The sequence below is a fragment of the Podarcis raffonei genome, chromosome 14 (assembly GCF_027172205.1).
Source record: "Podarcis raffonei isolate rPodRaf1 chromosome 14, rPodRaf1.pri, whole genome shotgun sequence".
Classification (NCBI taxonomy): domain Eukaryota; kingdom Metazoa; phylum Chordata; class Lepidosauria; order Squamata; family Lacertidae; genus Podarcis; species Podarcis raffonei.
This window is the reverse complement of record NC_070615.1, coordinates 28,791,747-28,807,421: the sequence shown is the minus strand read 5'-3', so window position 1 is coordinate 28,807,421 and position 15,675 is coordinate 28,791,747. Positions and strand designations below refer to the sequence as shown.

General features: G+C 51.5%; 1 protein-coding gene across 1 annotated transcript; it reads right to left on the bottom strand.

Annotated features, from left to right (window-relative positions):
* Nucleotides 1-474: 474 nt before the first annotated feature.
* Nucleotides 475-14,126, bottom strand: LOC128401950 (heparan sulfate glucosamine 3-O-sulfotransferase 2-like). The gene is made up of 3 exons (XM_053365612.1): nt 14,015-14,126; nt 12,791-13,439; nt 475-2,328 (listed from the first exon to the last, which is right to left on the bottom strand). Exons 1-3 carry the CDS (start codon nt 14,124-14,126, stop codon nt 1,707-1,709), a joined length of 1,383 nt encoding a protein of 460 aa, XP_053221587.1. The 3' UTR covers nt 475-1,706.
* Between the last annotated feature and the right edge of the window lie 1,549 nt (nt 14,127-15,675).

The window sequence follows — 15,675 nt, the reverse complement described above, 5'->3', positions numbered from 1 at the left end:
GTAGCTCTGTGGTGGCAAACTGCACTTCCTGGGATTCTGGAGGGGTGTGTGCTTTCAATGGGCTCCAAATGCCAGATGTGGGCGTAGCTGATGTCTTGAAGCCAAAGCATCTACACTGGTCAGAGGGCATCTTCACTGACTAGCCCTCACAGGGGCTTGTGAAAGGGTGGTCATGAGGGAGACTGGCACTCAGGATGTCCTCCTCACAAGTATCACCAGGGCCTGCTCATCCTCTGTGCCCGGGGTCAGGGCAGCCTCAATGCCCACCCTCTGGGGTGCTTATGAATGCAAAGCTTTGGTAGAAGGTGAAACAGAACCTTTCCCAACTGGGACTGGTGAAGCAGCCCCTCCACACCCTTTGGCCTGGAGGGAAGAGGAGCTCTAAGGAGGCTTACCTAAGAAAAGGACCCGGTCAGCTGCCTCCCTTTCCCGCCCCCCGCCCCCAGTGTCACTGAGAAAAATCTCTCTCTGATGGATGTTTGCATTATTTTATTTCACAGGAGGAGGGGACAAGGAGGGTGGGGCGGGTCACATCCTGAACAGGGAGAAGGGGCTGTGCCTGAAGTACCCGTAACAGCAGAAATCTGTGCTTTATTCACAGGACAGAAATGTCATAACAGGACGGTGTGGGGGGGGCGGGAGAGACACAGGGCTCACGCAAAAGCCCCCCAAAGAGAAGGAGCAGAGGGGCCCAGTCCTTTGGCATGAGGCTGACACCCCCTGAGAAGGTGTGGGACCCCATTCACTTTTTCAGAAGGTGGAAGAGGAGGCACCCGCACCATGGCTCCCCCAGATCTCACATTCTGGCTCCTTTGCCTGAGGCCTGCTCTGAAGGGTCTTAAACCAGAAACCCTGGATATCTCAGGTGCCAAGTAGTGCCTAGGCAGTGATATTGATTTATAGACTATATTTATGTATGTATATATAATATATATATATGCATGTATTATCATTATTAAAAAATAAAATCCATCCTTGGGCATCACACACCCTCATTGCACCAAACAAAGGGACCTTCTGGAGCTCCCCCAGCCCAGCTGCCCATGTGCAAAAATGCAACCAGGGGAGGAGGCACTGGCAGTGTGTGGCCACAAACCAGTGAAGTCAGGGTGGTGGTGACAGGCACCCCTTGGCACTTCCGGATGTTTGCTCCTGCCAACCATTTGCCATGGGCCAAGAGGAAGGCCAAGGCAGCCCAGTGGAGGGGGTGGAGGGAGAAGGGCCGTAGCTCAGGGGTTGGAGCACCTGCCTTGCAAGCAGAAGGTTCTTGTTTCAATGCCTGATGGCGCCTCTCCAGAAAGGGCTAGGAGGGACTCCTGCCTGCAAACCCTGGAGAGCCGTTGCTGCCAGTCAGTGTAGACAATGCTGAGCTAGATGGACACTGACTCAGCAGAAGGCAGCTTCCTACGTTCATTCAGAATATTCAGGACTGGGGTCTTTATTCCTAAGGGGAAGGACCGTAGTTCAGTGACAGAGCAACCTGCGTTGCATGCGGAAGGTCCCAGGTTCAATCCTCTCCTGTAGCATCTCAGGAAGGGTTAGGAATGTCCCCTTCCTGAATCCCTGTCGAGCCACTACTGCCAGTCAGTGCAGACAATACTGAGCTAGATGGAGCAATGGTCTGACTCAGTCTAAGGCAGCTTCCTATGTTTGTATGAAACTCCCCTCTCCCCCCCAAAATCAGAAGCTGCTCCCTGTCCAAGTGCTTATTCCCATCGGAAGTCCTGGCCCACCGTCTCATAGAACTTGACGTTGTAGGGGTGGTAGAAGTCCTGCAGCTGCTCAATGACCTCGGGGTCGATCTGGACATGAGTCCTGCCCTTGGACTTGCCCAGGCAGCGCGGCAACGTGCCTCCGGGGGTGGCCTTCTTCAAGCAGGGGAAGCCCTTGGTCTTGTTGAAGTAGAAGTGCTTCTCGCTGATGAGCCTCTGGATGCCCAGGAAGTCCTGGATCTTGCCCATCTCCCCCGCCGGGTCGGTGATGAGCCGCTCGCCGCTGACAAAGTGCATCTGGGAGAGCGGGAAGTACTGGAGCCAGCTCTCCAGGTGCAGGGCGTAGAGGCCGATGCGGATGGCGCTCCAAGAAGTGTCCACCAGGCCCAGGCTGCGGTTGCGGAAGGAGAGGCCCTCAAAGGTGGGGATGTCAGGCTTCTTGGAGAGTGTCTGGGTGTAGTCAGAGATGGCCCGCGTCACCGGGTTGCGCACCACCACAATCAGCTTGGTCTCCCGAGACATGTTGAAGATCCGCCGGGGGGCTTCCCGTGTGACAAAGTAGCTGGGCGTCTTCTCCATGGTGATCTGGGTCTCCAGAGTGCGGGGCATCAGACGCCTGCAAGAGAGGAAGGCAGCGCAGGCAGAGGTCAGTTGCAAAGCAAATAAAAAGAGAGGATTTCTTCGCACACGGCTTCCTCCCACAGGAGGCAGAGGGCTATCACTGGAGGGTGTGTGTGAAGTAGATGGCCCTTGGGGACTGTCAGGAGTAAGGAGGAATGATGGGGGCTGCATCCCTTCTCCTGAACCTTCCCAAGAACAGGAGGACAGTATAGATTCAGAACAGTGGTTTGCAGAAGGGCATAGTTCAGAGGCTGCAGAGGGGAGAAGCTGGGAAATATTGGAAGAGGAACAGCAGGAAGAAGATGCACCGGGGGGAGAGATAGCTGACAGACTCAGTGTCTCTAGGAAGCATTCCTGACCCCCCCCCCCGCCCAGGACCAGGCGTGCATTCAGAGTAGTAGAACAGAAAGCTCAGAGGCAGAATGCTGAGATAAGCCAGAGCAGGGATGGCATAGGATGAGACAGAGGGGGTTGGGCTTTACTCAGAGCAATGCCATTATTTAATAGAGACTTCATTTCTTTGTCTGTCTCTCTGAATACTGAATAAATTTCTAAGAACTCCCTTGTTTGCAAATCTGCTTTTTGGCTGCCACTGAGGGAGGGATCGGATTCCCTGAAACCTGACAGGGACCCTTCCAACTCTACTTTTCTATTTTTCTATAATATGATGGCTGCTAGCCAAGATGACTATGGCTTCCCTCCAGTGTTGGAGTCCACAATGCTTCAGAATGCCAGCTGCTGCAAACCACAGGAGAGGAGTGATCTGGTCCTCTTGTGATCTGGTCCTACTTGCTGGTTTCCCATTGGGGCATCTGGGTGGCCATGTGAGAAGAGAATGATGGATTAGATGGGCCATTGGTCTCTGCCAGCAACCCTTGAACCAGCAATCATCTTTGCATGGTCAGGAGGTGACTGGTAGCCCTTCTTTGCCACAAAATGTCCAGAAACACCCATTTGGACCTGCTGAGGACATCTCCCTGCCCCCCCTTGTGTAACTTTTAAATTTTTTTAAAAATAGTTTTTATTTGATTTTACAAGTATATAATTATAGCAAAACTACCATTCACATTTACAGATTCCTCCAAATCTCTAGACTGCCCTCCATGGGTCCTTATATTAAACCTTTTCTATAACATCATTCTATAATATAAAGAAGGCTGATCGCTGAAGAATTGATGCTTTTGAATTATGGTGCTGGAGGAGACTCTTGAGAGTCCCATGGACTGACTACAAGAAGATCAAACGTATCCATTCTTAAGGAAATCAGCCCTGAGTGCTCACTGGAAGGACAGATCGTGAAGCTGAGGCTCCAATACTTTGGCCACCTCATGAGAAGAGAAGACTCCCTGGAAAAGACCCTGATGTTGGGAAAGATTGAGGGCACAAGGAGAAGGGGGCGACAGAGGACGAGATGGTTGGATAGTGTTCTTGAAGCTATGAACATGAGTCTGACCAAACTGTGGGAGGCAGCGGAAGACAGAAGTGCCTGGCATGCTCTGGTCCATGGGGTCACGAAGAGTCGGACACGACTAAACGACTAAACAACAACAACAACAACATAACATCATTGTCTCCATAGTACTTGCTGTGGACATCATTTTAAAAAGCTACAACAAGTGTGACTCCCTGGGGATGGAAGGGATTCCCTTGCCCCGTATTCAAGTTATCCAAGGCAGTGACTATTTCATCATCATATCCAGGAAATCTCTATAATATCTATCACTTAAAGAAATTAAAAAAAAAATTCTTTGTATATCTCTTTTTAAATTCCAATAATATTTATTCAAGAAAAGAAAAGAAGCCTTCTTTTACTTGCATATGGGAATGTTGTTTTTAATTAAGGACCAGATGAAGTGTATTCTAATAGTGGAAGTCCTGGATTAGTGGGAAAGGGTCAGCCACCATAGGCTGGTGGAGTGGAGCCTTTATTTTTGCAGTGCAGTCAGGCCTTCATTTGGGGACCTGTCCAGACATGCATTTATGTTTTTATTGACGGCTACAATGATTTTCATGTGTCAAACAGCAGTAGAGCAGGCTGCACTAAGATAGCATTCTTTCTCGATAAGTATATAGAAGAGGACAGTCAGCATTGTCATGTTTGTCAAATCGAGAGGACTTAAGGCATAATAAACATTAACTGATGATAATTCCCCAGATACTTGGATACTAATGGTTTTCCTATTTTCCTCTTGAGCTGTCAGTCTTATAAGAATGGAAAAATGAAACAATGCCCTTCTGCAAAGGCGCCCTCCCCTTACTAGTCCTCGCATGCTGTGCCTGCGGTAAATTTTCATGTCGACTTCTGAAAAATAAATTTGTAAACTCCTTCAGAAATGTGGAGAACTTGAATTAAGATTGGACAAGTGAGAAACAAAGGAGCCAAAATCAAGTGCATTTCAGCCTGTGGGGCTTCTCTCCACTCCAGGGAGACTTTCACAGCCTGCAAGATGCATGGTTGCTGGGAAGACACACCTTTCCCTTTCTCCAGCTGAAACCATTGCTTATTATCTCCTCTTCCGCCTGCAACTCCCCTCCCTTCTTGCCACCTTGGCACTCCTCTCTTGCTCAGGGGCTGCAAACACCACCATTCCATTCTGCAGATTTTGAGAGCTCTTGGCTCTGCTCCTCTAATTTATTAATGCAGTTTATTCTGCACTTTTTGTAATTGATTAGGACCTGTAATTTTTGTTTTTTAAATACATGGACCCAATTCCTCACGGAATAGAGCTTTATTAAGCCCAGAGGTGGCCCGTTAATGAAACAGCCGTTTTATGAATCTCCCACCAACACTGAGCTGCTTATAAAGCTGTCTGGCGCTGATGGATGACCCAAACCTGTTTTTGTGATCTAAACCCAGCAGTGGGAGCAGGGGCTCCCTGACACTGAATTAGCATCTTGCTGACAGCCTTTAAACAATAGGACTCATAATCTGGATTTATGAGGCTCAGAGCAAAGCAAAGGGCCAATTAAACCTACATGCCACTCAGGTACTTGACTCAGGTGGTGGCAGCAGTAAGATGTGCCTCCTGATCTCCAGCATGCCCTGTGGGCACAGCTGGCAGGGAATGCCACATCCTCTCTAGGAACCTCCTGGCGCAGGGAAGACTAACACCAGCTCTATGCTCTATGCCACTGCATTTCCAGGCTCAACTCAAGAGACTCATGTTAATCTTTAAAGCCCTAAACAACTGAGGCCCCAAATACCTGAGAGCAGGAGTGCCAACTTGAATAAAATATTGGGGGAGCCATGTAAGCGTCACCCCACATAATTGATCACAAGATCTGGCATGCACACCATTTGAATGGCAATGCCCATTAATTTTGGGGGGGGCAACCCTCTCAAATATTTTAAGGGGGGAACCTCAGCCCCTGGGAGTTGGCTCCTAAGCCTGTGAAGTCACTCTCCTCCCTACAGACCCAGGTGTTAAGATCAGCAGAGGGGCCCCTCTGGTAGTTCCACTAGCCTTGGAAGCTTGATGGTGGCTGCCTGGGAGAGGGCATTCTCCGTGGCAGCCCATAAGTTGTGGAATTCCCTCTCTACAGAGCTGCCCCATATACCAGAGAGGCTGCCTTCTCACCTACAAACTCCCCCTGCCCGCCTGGGTTCATGCTCCTTGTGTAAGTGGGACTTGAGAGAGAAAAAGCTGGCTCCGCAAGGACAAAAGACTGGATGCCCTCTCTGCTCCCCTTTGTAAATTGAGTGTGATTTGCCCTGTCACCTTAGGCAGGGCTGCAGCAGTGCAAAGCTTCTGTCAGGAGGAGAGTTAATTCTCCCTATGGCCTGTGACAGGATGGATCAGGCACTGGAGAACCCTTTGCCTGCGCAAGACTCCCCCCATGGGGGTGGGCCTTTGACTCACGTTCAGAAACGCTCTCCCTCCCAGAGGCAGGCTGATTTGAAAAGTGCATCTGAGTGGCTTCTGTGCACATGCTCTCTGCCCCACCCAAGGCACTGCCAGAATTCCTGCCCACCCCTCCCCCTATTCATTCTCCCAAGCCGGTGCTTGTTCCATTTGCAACACAGAAGAGTAAATATATTTGTTTGTGCCATTGTCGTCCCCATTGTGTGCGGAAGACTGAGCAGGCAGGGACCCAAGTCTCTCCTTGCAGAGCGTGCCAGCTGACTTCAGGATAATCCTGGGTCTTAGTCACTTGTCAGCAGGAAAATGAAGTGTTTAGCTTGGCAAGGTTCCCAAACGGCAAACAGCAAAAACTCCTCTCTCTCCCATCCTTCAGCGCCAGAGTCGCCATGAGCCAAACTCAGAACGCAGGAGTTCTCACAGGAGAGATAAACAGATCCCTTGATGGCCTCAGGGCCAATTCCCCGTGATTTAGCCGGCAAGGATGTGCCTGGCTAGTTAAGGCAGGTGGCACAACTTGCCATGCCCATGAGGTCCCAGGAAGATGACAATGGCTTTGGCCCTGGCTGACCAGCAAAGAGGGACCCCACCCACTTGCATTTAAAGGCCAGCCCACATAATTCACACTTTCTGAAGCAATATGCGAGCCAAAACACAAAACCATCATTTGAAAGTAAAACCCCTCTGAATTTTGCATGCCGTTCCCCAGTGGAATAACATGTACAAAAATGCACTTATTTAGTGAAAATGGCACACAACGATGCCCTGTAAGGGGAAACTGCTTTGCAAAAATGTGCATATCGGGAGAATTTTGCACTAAAATGGCTGGTGAATTTTCATGAGAATCCATGGAATCATAGAATGGTAGACTTGGAGGGGACCCAAGCAACCATCTAGTCCAACCCCCTGCAATGCAAGACTCATAGCTAACAAACTCACAAACTGATGTGGAAATATGCAGAACTGAATTTAAGATTTAGACAAGAAATAAGGAAGAGAGAAACTGAAACTGACAGACACACACAGCCCTAGTTTCATCACATTTGTTAAGAATGCCCATAAATGTTTCTTTTTAATTTTTGTTTTTCTTCGCAGAATTGCAGCACAGCCAACCAGCATGGCTATGCCAATGAAGCTTGGTCCCAGAATGGCAGAATGCTGCCTGCCTCTCACTGGAGACAGCAAGCAGGGATAGTCAGCCAAGCAAATGTGGAGAAATAAAAAGCCAATGCTGGGGAGGGGAGAGAGAGAGAGAGAGAGAGAGAAGGGACATTATACCTTAACCCCAACCTGTGAGTAGACATAAGTCATTGACTCCTCCCTTCTTTTCCAATAGTCCCATAAGCTCATAAGTGTATTTTTTCCTGCAAGAAATACGTGTGCAGGTTCGTCGCAAGAAATGGTGCTCTGGTTAGCCCAAAACAACAAAAGTGTCTCTGAGAAACAAAAATTATTATTTTTTTTTCTTTTTTGCAAAATCAAAGCATTACAGGAATTACAGACCACAACAACGAATGGCACGCCTAACACCACACATTGGCTTGCAAAAGGGCTTTTCTTTTGAGTAGCAAAGGGAAGTGGCGTCCTGAGCCACAGAAAAAGGCAAATGCCAGGCAAAAGCTTTGCAGACTGCTAGCAGTGGGGCAGAAGGTGGGACATGCCCTGGCAATTCAGCAGGCATTAAAAGCACCCAGAAAAACCTTCCCTCTTTGTGGGCAGTGGAGATGCAGCACATCCTCTGCCCTTCAGGCAAACTCAGATGTTCCAATAATTATTCTTTAATTAAAAGCTCATTTAGAAGAAATGTTACGTGCCCAGGGAGAGAGTACTGGCTGGCGTGATCACTCAGGAGCAAGTCAGGTGGTGCATAAGACTGCAAGAGTTCAAGTTCTGCAGATGTTGTTAATATCAGCTGCTGTTTAGAGCACTGTCTGTTAGGCAAACAGGTAGGGGGACAGCCAGATCCCAAAGAGAGAGGGATGGAAGAGGAGGGCAGGCTAGTCACCAGAGGGCTGGCAAGGAGCAGCAGCTGTTTGCTGCACAGAAGCAGCTCCAGAAAAGAGATATGAGGCTGCAGCAAGGCTTTGGGGAGAGAACCTTCCTCTCAAGCTCTTGCATGCTCTCAGTCTGAGACCACAACCAACTCAAGGAGCCAACATGCAGAGAGATGAACCAGCTAGCAGGAGACAGCTTCGAATGTCCGTCCATAAAGAGCAGCACACAGAAGAGGGCTGGCTGGCTTGCCAGAAGGTCAAGCCACCCAGGTGTGATGGTTCACCTCCTTGCTGCTCAGCATCCCAGACCAGGCCATTGGCATTCCCTCTGCCCTTCTCTCAAGGTGTTAGCATCCATGCCAAGGCTGCATTCCAGGGTGTCTTGGCAAAGGAACTCGAGCCCATCCTATTATACACAGGAGGACAAGACCTGCCATGCCCAGAGCAGGTTGGGCGCTCCATTTTGCAAGAGCCAAATCAGTCCAGCACACTCTGCTTTATTTTTTCAGTTCTGGCATGTGTTGGAAATTGAAGGAATATCATGAACCTTGAAAAGTCTCATTTAGCGGTTCTGCCTGGGCACCTTATGTTGTTTTGTGGGTTAGTAGAGATGGATTGGAGCACGAAGCAGGCCCCCCAGAGGACACATAAGCAGAGCCTCACCCCCCCACCATTAGCTGGCCATGCACATGTTGAAGTCTTCTTCTTCTTCATTTTACTCAAATATATATTTATTGATTTGTATATTTATTCATGGCTTCCTACAATTCAAGTGTAGATTATCAGCAAATAAACCTGCCCACACAATGCAGTCATTCAGTGTGAAGGAAGGCAGAATTCGCAACAACCTAACTTGAAATAATTTGCGGTGAGTGTTTGACGCAAGGTTGTCCATGTAAAATCATACAGCTGGAAGGGAACCCAAAGGTCATCGAGACTGACCCCTTGCCAGTGCAGGAAGCCCACTGTAACAGAATCCATTTCAAGCAAAGGGCTGTAACTCAGTGAGCCCGGGGGGCGGGGGTTTCAATCCCTGATGGCATCTCCAAATTGGGCAGGGAAAGACACCCTGCTTGAAACCTGCAGTGTTGCTGCCAGTCAGTGCAGACACTGCTGGGGTACATAGGCCAGTGGTCTGACTCAGTGTAATGTAGCTTCCAAATAGAAGTTTTTAGGCAGAGGCTGGTGACAACCTAATGAAGGGCAGCCCACACCCTTCTGAGGCAGCTGCAGTTTAGTTCTCCTGTCATACTGTTTATACTGCCTTCACATTCTAAATGTGGTCTAAATATTTTTTTTATTACCATTTGTACCTCTTGGTTCAGGTCCTACAGACATTTGAAGATGGCTAGTGCCTTGATGCCTTGTGAGAAGGCAGTATGCAAGTACTTTTATAAATACAATTAAAACATCAGTAACAATATTGCCTGTTAATTGTCTGTTCTCCAGGCTAAACATATGCAGTTCCTTCAACCTTTCCTGTCACCTTCTTCTGAACATGTTTATCTGTATCCTTCTTAAACTGCAATACCCAGACCTGGAAATAATGTCCCACGTGAGATCTGACCCCAAGCAGAACAGAGTGGAACCATTACTTTTGGAGACCTGGGCATTATGCTTCTGTTGCTACAGCCTAGAATGGCTTGAGCCTTGTTTGCTGCACTGTCACGCTGCTGACTTACACTCAGCTTGTATTCTATTAAACCCCTTAGATCCTTTTCACATTGACTGCTGGTAAACCATCCTGAATCTTACTGCTTTACACTTACCACTGTTGAAATTGGTTATGATTGTTTTGACCTCAGTTCTCCATCCTATCCAGAGCATATTGGGTCCTGTTTCTGTCTTATGCACTATTTGCTACTCCACCCAGTTTGGTATCCTCTGCAAATCTGATAAGTATCCCCTCCACTCTTTTGTCCATTTAATCTCTAAAGATCTCAAACACGGGGCCTAGGACAGAATCCTGTGACACCCTGCTTCTCCCCAGGTTGATGAGATGCCACTGAGAGCCATTCTTTGGTCCATCAACCAGCTACAGTAGTATCACCCACCCCAAATTTACCAGCTTGCTAACAAGAATATCAGAAGGAACATATCGAAAGGCTTTGCTGAACTAAAGATAGTCTATATCCGAAGCATTCCCCTGATCTACCAGGCATTGGTGCAACTTAGCAAAGGATCTTCACGCACTCACCCAATCCAGTCAAACAATGACCTGATACTGAAGGTAGTACGTCATTCCTCTCAAGGCAGGGAGGCGTCCCAGCACAGCTCCTGCTCCCTAATCCTGCCCTTAGTCCTGAACACTGATACACTTATGTGAACAGCTGCCACCTCCAAGGGACAGCTGGACTGAATCTGAGGTAGGACACTTGGCCAGCCCAGGGACTGCATAAACCACCTGTCCCCATCACCCTTGACTTCAGGCAACACTGGCTGTATGGATGATGGGGGATGAAATTCAAAACATCTGGAGGGTGCCATGTTGGTGAAGGCTAGCTCAAAAAATGGTGTAACCCAGTGTGTTGCTGGCAGGTAGTCGGGCATGATGGGGTTGTGCCAGCAGGCAGGGCAGCAGTGCCCTGAAGGCAAGAATGGAGATCTCACTAGGGATGTGCAGGGAAAGAGCACACCTTGAGATCACACAGGTACAAAGGGCTCTAAGTCCCACTGCAAAGGCCAGCACATCTTGGCTTGACAGTACTTCCTGCCCCATATTCAGGCAAGTGAAACCACAAAGGATCCTCCCCAGCCCAGCCCAGCACCCCCCCACCCCAGCTTTTTCCGAGGCGTCATTCCTCTGAGGATAACAAGATCTATGTGTCCCTGGAAGTGCTTCAGACCCAGCTGAAGGCAGAGACTCGGGGACAAGGTCCACAAACAGCTCTTCTTGGCTTCAGGCTCCCCAGTTAAAAAGACCCACATTATGCACATGTTCTAGCACAATTTGTAAAGCTGATTTGGAATGCAAGTTTTATGATACACATTTCCCACTTGGGCTGGGAATTAGGTTTCCCGGGCAACTCTGGGGCCGGGGAGGAGGAGAGGCTTCTCCTTTTGATGGGTGGGTGTGGAATGCAGGATGCCAGCCTCGGCCTACTTGCTTGGTAGCAAAGGAGCTGAGAAAGCATTTGTTCCTTGCTGAAGCTCTAGGGGTTGGAGGTGGAGAATGCACAAGAGCTCCTGGAAGATTTAAATACCACCCTGATCTGTGGCACAGGAGGAGCTTTTCCTGCATAAAAACAGATGGAAGTGGCTATGATCCCAAGTCAAAGTGGCAGCGCTGTGCAGGGTGTGCTGCTGGTTTCAAACCTGGCAGGAGGCCCGGTGCCAGGTGCCTGATATGGTCCTGAAGTTGTTATGTGAACCTGTGCAAGCACTTCACAACCTAATCTACCCTGCAGGGCTGTTGTGAGCATTTTTTTATTTTTTAAGCCCCAAACCCAACACAAAGAGAACAGAAATAACTTTTGGGCAATGCAAGACTAACTAAAATGGAAGCCAGGCTCCCTCTGCTGGTACATCACCAGCAAGCTGGGCGTTGACAGGTGGGTACTTTAAAGGGCATAAGACCACAATGCCACATGCAGAAATGGATGCAGGCAGATTTGTGCCTTGGAGCAAATTAAGATGGTGGGTTGAGCGGGGTCTGGGCAATGTGCCCTGGGTGCAAAGTTTAACAAGCAGTTATGTTTTTAAAAGGGGGAGGAGGTCTAGGGATGGTGTATAATGACCCCGGGGCCGCCCACCCTTACAAAGCCCCCTGCCAGTTACTCTATTTGCGAAGCTTCCAGCTCAACTCTCCATCAGGGTTTTTGGCTGCTGTCAGGGGGCTTGGATATATTTCACGTGGGAAGGCCCTCCTTTGGGTGAGGGCTGTTGTCAAATGGCCAAAATGAGGCAGGACTTGCTGCAGTGAGGAGGTGGATTGGCAAGGGGAGGGGGCCAGGGGAGCTCACCCCACCTGTCCCATGCCTATGCTCCCCCACTTCGCTCCGCGGCTTCTAATTTGGAGAACCCAGAATGCCAGCCAGGCCCGCCCCTAGAGAGGCGAGCAGCTCCGCAGCTAACCACTGCACAATTCAGAATCTTAAGCCTTCTATCCCCTGGACTTGGCTGGCTGGGGGGAGGGAGACGTGGGTTTTCCTCCTACGAGTCCGCTTTGCTGGCAGACACGTCGACGAGGTTTAGGAGTCCTTCTTGATGTGCAAAGGCAACGCTCGGCCTGCGTAGCCCTGGAAGATGGCGGGGTTCGGGGGCTCAGTCTCCCGGTACCTCTCCGCGCACCCAGAGAGGTGCCTCCAGAGGAGGATAGACTGGGGGGGGTAGCTGCAAGGAACTGGGGAACTTAACGCCCAGCACCCATGAGCCCAAAAGACACATGGAAGAGGAAAGTCCCCCCGTGCCCTGGGACAGGCACTTTGCACATGCTCTAAGAACTCGTTGCTGAGCATATGTCATGGCTTGGGCGAGGAGATTCGAGCTATATAGACCTAGCCTTGAGAGGGGTTGCCAGCCAGGCTCAGCCAGTGCCCGGGACTCCCGCGCGTGTATAGAGTGCCGCTCCTCTCTGCCACCCTCCCCTTGCGCCGCCGCTCACCTGTACCACTCCAGGCCACGCTCGTAGTGCCTGTCGAAGAAGTGGGGCTCGGTGCCGAGGGCGCGCACGGCCGGGTGGCCGCGGATGAACTCCAGCACCGCGCGGGTGCCGCCTTTCTTGACGCCCACAATGAGTGCGTGTGGGAGCCGCTTGGTGCCCACGCTCCGGGAGGCAGGCGGCGGCGGCGGCGAAGGCGGCGAGGAGGAGCCGTTGCCCGCCGCGGCGGTGGAGCTGGCTGTAGCCGGGCAGGCGCGCCACTTCTGCAGAAGTTTCTTGCGGGCGGCGGCAGCAGCAGGCAGGCAGCGGGCGGCCGTCCGGGGAGAGGCTGCTCTCGCTGCTGCCGCTGCTGCCGCCTCCCCGCTGACCAACGGCTCCGGCTCTGGCGCGCAGCAGAAGAGGAGGAGGCTGTAGCAGAGGTAGGTGCCGGCCAGCGAGAGGAGCGCGCCCAGCACCAGCGCCCGGCAGCGCCGCCGCCGCCGCCGGCTAAGCGCCATGGCTCCATCGCCAGCAGCCGGGCGCGGCGGGCCACGGCTCCCCTCGCCGGCGCCGTCGTCGGAAGCGCATCGGGCCGGGCGGAGAGGCGGGCGGAGAGGCAGGCAGGCGAGCTCGGCGGCCCGCCACTGGCGGCCCCGCTCCTGCTGCGGCCCCGCTTTAAGGGGCGCCTGACGTCAGCCGAGCCGGAGCCGCCCCCGCGGCAGCCCTGACGCTCCCGCCGCCTCGCCGGGCTGAGCCCCCGACGCGCCCGTAGCCGGTACGGAGATCGCAGCCCCGGCTGGACTCCCAGTTCCCCCCAGCTTTGCACTGGGACATGTCACGGGAGTCGAATGGGGGATCCCCCTTTCTAAGTGGGAGTCGGATGACGCTCTTCTTCGTTTTCCTTATGATTGATGATCTTTTCTGAAATTTATATACTGTACAAGGGATCCCAAGACGGCCAAAGCGCAAGCGAGAACACAATTTAAACATCCAAAAACAATCCCCATACAGCCCGGGAAAGTTTCCCCTTTAAAAATGAACCAGGTGCCTCTGACCACGTGCAGAGTGCCTTCTCTGCGCCCTGGGGCAGTCCCAGTGGGCTTGGGCACGCTTACCCGGACAAACAGTTGGCTCCTTTGCGCAAGGAGGCTCCGTGGCTGCCGATGCAGCCTCCGGCTCCGCGCTCTGCCTTCCTCCTTCTCCTCCTCCTCTAGGGCCACCAACATTACGCACTACTGCGCAGCTTGCCTGAGCCGGCCTGGTCCTTCTCGCGCACCGCCTCGCCAGCGCAGTGCGCGCAGACTCCATCGGAGGAGTACGCATCCAGCGCTTTGTGAAGCACCCTTAGGATGGCACCCATCTTTGCGCTCCGCCTCAGTGACACGCTAATGCCCCAATAGAGCCGGGTTTCTTTAGCACAACGCGCGAAGCTGACCCGCCTAGCCTGTCACCGAGGCCTCGGGCCTTTCCCAGCTCGGGAACCTCCGAGAGTCAGTCTTTTGTGTGCAGGCGGATGCAAGGATCGAACCGGGGACTCCAGACTGCGAGGGGCTGCTGGGGGCAGGGCAGGGGAGAGCGTGAGCCCCCGAAGCTACTGGTGGCCCGAGGTGCCTCCTCCTCCTCCGGCTTCTTCATTGCAGAATTGTATTGATTTTGAAAAGCGAGGCTTTCTGCTGTCTCTGTGGCGCTCTGGATCGTTTTGCATGCGGCGCAGCGCTCCGAGGGCTGCTTTGGTGGCAGCGGAGAGCAATAGGAGACGTGCCAAATAAGGAATTGAAGACGCACAAAGAGCGCCCAGCGGCGGCCCTTGCCCGGGTATTAACGTACACACAAACCCACGGCTGATTGGGTAGGGAGGGGCAAGGAGGGGCAGAAGGTGCGGACCTTGCCTGCTCCTGCATGTTCACCTGCGGGAGGACAGTGCCAGGCCCGGGCTGCAAGGCCCCGGGGGAGCAGCCAGCAGCGGCGCCAAGCGATTCTGCAGAGAGCAAATAAGATTAAAGGCAACCGCAGGAGCCTTGATATCTTCTTCAGGTTCTGGCGAGAGGCAGATCAAAGCTGTCAAATGTTTCACAGCAGGAGAAGAAGGCGAAGAGGAGGAGGAAGGAGGCGAGGAAGAGATGTTTCTGCCTGGGGCAGGTGGTGCTTCTGCCAGCCTGGCAAAGTTGATTTCATAAGGGGCAGTTCTGGAGACCAGGATGCCGGACTGGATAGGCCCCTTTTGGCCTGATCCAGCAGGGATCTTCTTATGTTCTTTCATTCTTAGATGCTCTCATGGGGTAGGAGTATGAACCTGGAGCAAGTACCAGTCTTAAGGAGCAAGGAGGGCTTGGCTGGATTCTGGGCACACCAAGACACAGTGCAACAGCCTAGGAATGAGTGCCTCTGAGGATGTACAAAGTGATTTTGTGCTAAACCCAGCCCACCTGAGATGAGGGAACAGGGTTTCTTGATCTGGTGGCTGTGAGGTCAAGAAATCCTGGGCACAGCGGTGTGGTTGTTGGTGCTTCACTCTGCCTGGATACAACAGATTCTCCACCCTGCAGCATCAGAATTCAGTGGTGGGTTGCTTATTTGGGCGAGACAGTTTGAACATATTACACCAATCCTGGCCTGACTGCCCTGTCTGCCAATTAGCTTCCAGGCCCAGTTCAAAGTGGTGGTTTTGACCCATATAAAACATCCTGGACTCTGCATTCATCATTTGAGGCCCTTTTGTAATATTTTGTTTTAAATTCTGCTGCTGCTTCAGTTTCCTGTACACTGCTTAGAGTTATTTTTAATACAGGTGTCTCCCAGCTTATGTACATTTTACTTGCGCATGGTGCTGGAAATAATTAAATAAATCATTTTAAACTGCAAAAGGCATGAAAAGGGCAAAAACGGCCCCCAAAGAATGGGAAAACTGC

What these genes read in the sequence shown, in the direction of transcription:
- LOC128401950 (XM_053365612.1), bottom strand. Translation starts at nt 14,126, where the DNA reads ATGGGTGCCATCCTAAGGGTGCTTCACAAAGCGCTGGATGCGTACTCC. An exon ending in GAAGGACCAGGCCGGCTCAG is followed by an intron (nt 13,440 to 14,014) that starts GCAAGCTGCGCA and finishes CGCCCCTTAAAG; the next exon opens with CGGGGCCGCAGCAGGAGCGG. An exon ending in CGTGGCCTGGAGTGGTACAG is followed by an intron (nt 2,329 to 12,790) that starts GTGAGCGGCGGC and finishes CCTCTCTTGCAG; the next exon opens with GCGTCTGATGCCCCGCACTC.